The sequence below is a fragment of the Primulina huaijiensis genome, unplaced genomic scaffold (assembly GCF_012295235.1).
Source record: "Primulina huaijiensis isolate GDHJ02 unplaced genomic scaffold, ASM1229523v2 scaffold42965, whole genome shotgun sequence".
Lineage (NCBI taxonomy): Eukaryota > Viridiplantae > Streptophyta > Magnoliopsida > Lamiales > Gesneriaceae > Primulina > Primulina huaijiensis.
The window spans coordinates 5,139-12,366 of record NW_027360364.1 but is presented as its reverse complement, the minus strand read 5'-3'; the positions used below and the strand labels follow the sequence as shown (position 1 = coordinate 12,366).

Genomic DNA, 7,228 nt, shown 5'->3' with positions numbered 1-7,228 from the left:
CTTTTTATGCTAAGAGTATTACTTTTTGTTGTGAATATCGATAGGATTGACCTGATAAAGATTTGTGAAACCGTCTCACAAGAGACTTACTCTAGAAGTTTTTGTTCTGTTTTACCAATATCTTGAGCTGTTAACTTCATCGACAGTCTTCAAGAAATGCTCCACAGGTTTCCTACGATTCCAAAGCAAGCAAACACAACACAGTACGATTTATTAGGTCCAACTTAATAATCTCTGCTTAATATACATACACAGCATAAACATAAATATCATACAACTAAATTTATCGATTCTGCTGAGAATTACAGTAGGCCAAAGACTATTTATCCCGTGTTCATGGACTGTAAATTGAACCAAAAAAATCTTATTTAGAGTGGCCTATATCTTTCTTCAGTGATCCATCTGCCATTAGTTTTCATTGAGCAGCATATCTTGTTGGATCCGATTCCATAAGATAAATAGATCAATCCAGTTTAATGCTCCTTCAAAACCAAATAAAAGCACATAATAAATACACCCAGACAGCAGTTTTGTTAATTCAGGTTGAAAGGGACTACTTTGATAAAGTGGATATCATTTAATACTTCTTAAAAATTGCATTATAATAGAATTTTAAATTTTTTTTTCCAATTAAAACAACTGGAAATTGGTCTTCAGTCTTCAGCCGTCGATTTTTTTTGTGTTCAGTCCGTGAGTACTTTTTTAGTATCACATTTCCACATGAAGTGTACCACATTTCCACATAAAGTGTACCACATTTCCACATGACATAATACCACAATTTTGTGGATAGGGAGTGAACCCAAAGAAATATTTTGATTGAAGATTTTTCATCAACTTCCCCTTAAAACAATTGAGTAAAATTTTATGGCAAAAACTTGTGTGAGACGGTCTCACGGGTCGTATTTGTGAGACGGGTCTCTTATTTGGGTTATCCATGAAAAAATATTATTTTTTATGTTAAGAGTATTACTTTTTATTGTGAATATGGGTAGGGTTGACCCGTCTCACGGTCCACTCAAATTTTATTAGTTTTAAAAAGGAAAAGGATAAGAAATGGATAATATTATATATAACAGGAAAATGGCGGCATGGCCCATCAGTGGATCCTCGTCACTCCCATTGGAGCCATTCACTTGACTTTTTGTTCACTCCTTTCCTCACCCCCTTCTGAATTCTACGATCTTCGATCAGGGACCACTCAGACATCTAGATTCCATTCGCGGAATCATTCCGCTGTTGATGCCATTCTAGTTTTAATTCAGATTTTGCTTTCGGTTCTCGATTATCTCATGGTTGGTTGTGGGCAGTTGCTTAGAATTCACTCCACATATGGATTCGACTTGTGATTATCTGATTTTGATTTCGAGTCCCGATTCATAGTTTTTGTCAGCTGGGTTTTAGCTTCATTTGATTTTCTCCCCAATTCGTGGGAAGATTTGACCTGATTAAATCGATTCAGTGGGTTTTCGTGATAATTCGTGTCGCTATTGATTGCGATGAAGATCGAGGAATTGGATGATTCTATGGATGGTGTGTTGGAGAGAAGCTACGGTGATAACAGTAATAGTGATAACGAAAGAAGGCCGATCCCGGTCCGGGTCGATGCCAAAAGGGCTTTGGTCGGGGCTGGGGCTCGGATCCTTTTCTACCCGACCCTTTTGTACAACGTCTTCCGGAATAAAATTCAAGCTGAGTTCAGGTGGTGGGATCAAATTGATCAGGTACAACACAGCTTCATGATTTAGGGATCAGTCTCTAAAATTCTCCAGTGTGTTTTTTGCGATTTGATTGTTGAGTTAGTAATTTTGTCAAACCTGGTTTTGTTTGAGTTGCAAGGTTGCTTTAGTCGACTCTGGGAAAGAAAGAGGATTTTTTTTTGGAATTTCCTTTAAAAATAGTGATGTTTTATGCTCTTGGGTCTTTTTATTCGTATTTATGTGCGTAACATTAAATTTGCGTACCTGTGATCGACATCGTATGTATATATTAATTTGAGGTTTACTCAGTTGAGTTTGAGGTTTATATATTTTCGCTTTCAATGATATCCTTATCATGGCGGTTACCAAATATTTTTGTATCTTGTGTTGGATATTTAAACTGAAGATATATGTCTAAATATTTGCATTTGTGACGAGTATTAAGTTTCTCCTGCTTGGAGCCGTTCCATTTCCAAAGGATGTACCTCGGCTTAAGCATCTTGGAGTTGGTGGTGTAATTACTCTGAACAAGCCCTATGAAACTTTGGTACCGACATCTTTGTACCATGTAAGTTATTTATCTCTGGCTTGACTTTGGATGTTGGTATTGTGAGTGTCTGTGAGGCTATGATTATTCTAAGGCCTTTTTCTTATAAGCTATCATACATTTATGTTTAATTTATATGAGTTTACAGTTTCTTTTGCCCTAGACGGGTATTTGTCTTATGTGGCAATTTTACTTTTAAAATATTTCAGTTATGGAAAACTTTGGTGTGTTTTTACAATTAGAAGTCCTCCATCATTTGTGTGGGATGTTCTGTCCGGTCCCTTGTTCAAATTGACTTCCAAGGATTCTGTTTCTCACTCAGTGTTCTATTCTTACTCACACCATCATGTTGCATTATTATTTCAGGCTTATGGAATAGACCATCTTGTAATCCCAACCAGAGATTATTTGTTTGCTCCATCGTTTGTGGACATTAATCGAGCTGTAGATTTCATTCACAGTCAGTGGTTTTCTTTTCACCATTTTCCTTATATCCGCTTTATGTCCTGTAATTATACCATCCTCAACACTTTCCTTTCATTTCACGCTGCTCGTAGAAAATGCTTCTACTGGTCGAACAACCTATGTGCACTGCAAAGCTGGACGGGGACGGAGCACAACCATTGTACTCTGTTATCTGGTGCTGTTCTTTTTTCTCCACAGAATATGATAAGTAACAATGGCAATGTTGGACCTTCCTGACACCTTAACGTGATTTGCAGGTGGAATATAAGCATATGAGTCCTGTGGCCGCACTTGAATATGTTCGGTCTAGAAGACCCAGGGTGCTATTGGCCCCATCCCAGTGGAAGGTATACACAAAATTAACCCAAGTTGTTGGAAGTGTTGATCGCACATTGTCATAAATGCATTCCTTTGTCTCTGCGTTTTGACGTTGGAAGATTACTACAATGTGACCAGAGGGTCGTGGTGAGAAAATGGAAAATATATTATTAGGGAAGGTTGAGGCAAAACATCCAGTTGTAGAAAATCACATAAAATCTCAAAACTTTTTATTTGTGAGCGAGGAACGCAGAACGCCCCTTGCACCCTTTGCTGGATCCACTTCCTGCAAAAAACTGTATTTTTTCTAGTTGATAAAATCAAATTACAAGATACCGTGTCATGTGAATGCTTTAAAACTCGTAGTTGCTTGCTTTTCCAGGCAGTTCAAGAATACGAGCAACAGCGGATGGCCTCGAAGGCGATGTGTACTTCAGGAGACGTTGTGCTCATTACAAAAGCCGATCTCGAAGGTTATCGTAGCCCTTGCAACGACATCTCTGGCAAGGAGCTGGTGGCCATACCCAGAATATCGATGTCAATGCCTATGATGGCTAAGTTGTCTTGCCTCTTTTCATCGTTAAAAGTTTCAGGTAGCTGCGGACCGATAACGAGGCAGCTAACAGAGGCTCGTGCTTGCTAAGCTTGGAGGGGAGCATATCTTTGCATACAAGCTAACAAGAAAAACGTCCATAATTTCTTGCGGTAAATGATGATAAGAACATAAATAAACAGAAAGAGGATACTTTTGGTGACCCATCTGACGGTTGTAAATAACATGGGTCGGGTATGATTTGGTGCTTAATTTGTACATAACAAGTACTACTATTTCATCTTGGATCCTTTGCTCGTATACTGATTTTGTGAAGTCGGGTCTAATCCATGGATTGGATCCGAATATTTCTTCAGTTACCTGGCCAAGTAGAGTTGGACTCGGGAGAAGCGTGTTATCTTAATTTGTTCGCTACAAAACAGACATAGTATGTATATATTAATATTTGATAAATAAAATCATCCAATTCCTAATTATGAATTGTAGGTAATAAGGTTACGTTTGCGAGTGAAATGAAACAAACAATGAAACTTTGAGTTGACAAATATTAAAAAAAATTAGTATAGTAAAAGGTTTACGTTTTAGCATCGGTTTTATTCAGTTAAATTGAAAGGGTTTCCGATTTATCAAGAAACATTCTTATTTTGGAGCTTCGATCGATTTGTTATGAATTCCGTTTAAAGCGGTCAAGGTTTAAGGATCGAACAATTTTTTACGAGAATGTTTACTTATTTCTTGTTTTCTTCTTATTTAGGACACTAATTCTTAGGAAAAAAAGTCAAATTCGTCCTTTATTTTGACGTAATTTCAGTTTGGTCGTTTGAAAAAATCAAATTACATTTTTCTTGATGTAAATATATTTTTGTTTTTAATTTGTTAATGAGATAAGGTGGTTTAGTGAAGAAGAATCTGAAAAAGGGAATTTTAAGTACATGTGTTATTCCTCATTGCACTACATATTATTAAATTCCGCGAATCTGTGCAAACCCTAACACGTACTCCTTTTTAAAGCATAAAAAATCTTCCATAAAGCCGAAGAAATGAATAACAACTTTATAGGTCGAAAACACGACATTTCATCATTATTATTTTCATATTGCATGTGGAAAGTGACACATTAATTCTTCTATAACCCTTTTCTTTCCCTCTCTTTAATTTGTCACATTTATAGTCGATTCGTAATAAGTGATATTATAAGAATATAATTAAAACATGAATGCTCATTTTCTTTCTCTCATTTTATAACATTTCAAAAGTTGTAATTATTTCATTGATTGAGTTTGTGTCTCTTTTACGAATGATAGATTTTTTACATGTTATCAGTCAATTCACGATTTTATTATATTAATTTGCACTTTATTTCCTCATTTTAACTCTTTCTCACTGGAATCCTGATGTTTCGTTGGAAAGTGCTTACATTCCTAAAAAAATTGCTGATTTGGCACGGGGAAAGTTTGACATGTTTGGAGTCATGGCAAAACTCTTTTGTAAAATGACTAGAAATGAAAAAATATGCAAGTTGCAAGTAGAATAAAATTTTGAATTGGCCGAATATAATATTACCAAAAATGAAAAATGTGCAAGTTACATCACCAAAAATGTTATTTTCCGAATTGTAGAATAACTTTGATACAGTGACAAAATAACTATATCAGTCTTAATCCATAAAATCATTGTAAATTTTAATAACATCAAAATTAGTTTATCATGACTTGGATAACTATTTTATTAATCTTAAGAAAATAATATAAAAACATCTCTAAAGTTCTTATTTTATTATAATCTCTAATTTATTTACAAAAATAGCATGCCACACTGAAGAAAATGTGCACAAAAAACTAATTTATAAGGGCACAATGCATGCAAATTATCGTAAGAATCTAATGATGTGTGTATGTAGATTTGTATGCATACAAATCCCTACAGCTGAAAGTATACAATACATATACATTGGATGCCACTTTGCGAGACGCGGTTTCGTATAAAATCTTTAGGTTAATTCTAAAGTTAAAAGGAGAGAGTACATTCATATAATATAAAATACAACTATATTTATTGATAAAATTTTAATAAACTTATGCAAGCATTTCATTTTTACAATAGTTTTGATTTGTTCCCAGACAATTACTGTGATTTGGGAGATTCTGAATTTTTTTTATTGATAAAAGGGCTCTTAGTTTCTGATAAACCCAAGATTTAAAGCTGCTTAATTATCTTAATCAATAAATTATGGTGTAATATTTCTCAAAATCAGTGGTCTTTATTCCCTTTAATTAAAAATTAAGTTTATTCACTTGATTACATGAGAAAAGTAAAAAATAATAAATAAATAAATAAAACCCTTAACAGACATAAATACATTAATAGTACCAAGTATATATATTTTTCTCGTGGCCATGCACGTCCCTTTTCTCTCCCTCTCGAGTTAAGCAAATCATATCCACATATACTAATAATAATTGGCTGGAAAAAGATCAAATCTGGGATGTTATTAGAATATGTGATTAAAGCAGTACTAAAGGGCACGTAATTATCATACTAATTAAAAGAGATTAACTTAAAGATCCGGACCCAAGAATTGGGTCAAGCGAAACGGATGTGGAGGAACAATTTTTTTCCCGAAAAATTACATATAAAACTTGCCCTATATATTGTGTCCCCTTCGGTCATCAAAACAATATGTTCGTATTAATTTAGGTTGAGCTTAATTGGATGAAGGAATTTGAGTATACGTATATGGATTTCAAATCTATGAATTTATAATGCATTTGATTATTTGGATGGATTCTAAATCCACTTCACTTTTAACTTATGTCAATAGTGATTATAATTGATTTTTTCAAATCTACACAACATGGGTGTTATTTGAGAATCACCCTTCAAATCATTCTCCAAATTAAATCACTCTCTCCAAATAAAATTGTTCCATTCATGACCAACCTTTATTAATTTGTTGATGATGACAACGCTATTAGCTTTGGAAATATGACAACCTTTATATATATATAACTCCCTTTAATTAATTAATCTACCAGAAATAACGAATATATCTTTTTACGGGAATAACAAGTATATGTCAATATGTTTTTTAAAAAAACAAGTGTATGTCTTTAAAATTAATTAAAACTTGATATTCACAAATTTTAATACAATTAGCCCATTAATTCTATTTATGAGGAAGCCATCGCTTCCCTAACAGGGGTATAGCTTCACTAGGGGCTAGGGTGGGCTTTAGCCCAGCCTAGTCTCGGGATTAATGTATGTATATAGTTATGTATTTTAGAAAATTTAGTTACTGAGCAAAATTTTTATACATGGATTTCTATGAGTTTTAAATAATCTAGCATTTGAGCTTATTTTATATCTATGTGGTTATCTTAATTTATATATTTACTCATTCTAATTCTACACTTTATATATATATTTGTGTTGTTCTGATTATAAATATGTATTTACATAAATATATTGAATAAACTAAATATATATAAATACTAAATAATTATCAAATTAAGTGATAATTATTAGAGTATAAAATTGTATAACTAAATTATTTGAATGAATAATGTTATATGTATATTCAATTTTTTTTTACTTACTTTACTATGAATTTATTTTAAAAGTTCATTATTATAACTAATATTTATC

General features: G+C 33.3%; 1 protein-coding gene across 1 annotated transcript; it reads left to right on the top strand.

The window, feature by feature from the left end:
• Window positions 1-1,106: 1,106 nt before the first annotated feature.
• Window positions 1,107-3,972, top strand: LOC140969889 (phosphatidylglycerophosphate phosphatase PTPMT2-like). Its single transcript, XM_073431407.1, has 6 exons — window positions 1,107-1,724; window positions 2,146-2,268; window positions 2,614-2,707; window positions 2,805-2,887; window positions 2,970-3,059; window positions 3,413-3,972. The coding sequence occupies exons 1-6, from the start codon at window positions 1,500-1,502 to the stop codon at window positions 3,671-3,673; spliced, it is 876 nt and encodes a 291-aa protein (XP_073287508.1). The 5' UTR covers window positions 1,107-1,499; the 3' UTR covers window positions 3,674-3,972.
• The last annotated feature ends 3,256 nt before the right edge of the window (window positions 3,973-7,228 follow it).

What these genes read in the sequence shown, in the direction of transcription:
- LOC140969889 (XM_073431407.1), top strand. Translation starts at nt 1,500, where the DNA reads ATGAAGATCGAGGAATTGGATGATTCTATGGATGGTGTGTTGGAGAGA. An exon ending in GGTGGGATCAAATTGATCAG is followed by an intron (nt 1,725 to 2,145) that starts GTACAACACAGC and finishes ACGAGTATTAAG; the next exon opens with TTTCTCCTGCTTGGAGCCGT. An exon ending in TACCGACATCTTTGTACCAT is followed by an intron (nt 2,269 to 2,613) that starts GTAAGTTATTTA and finishes TTATTATTTCAG; the next exon opens with GCTTATGGAATAGACCATCT.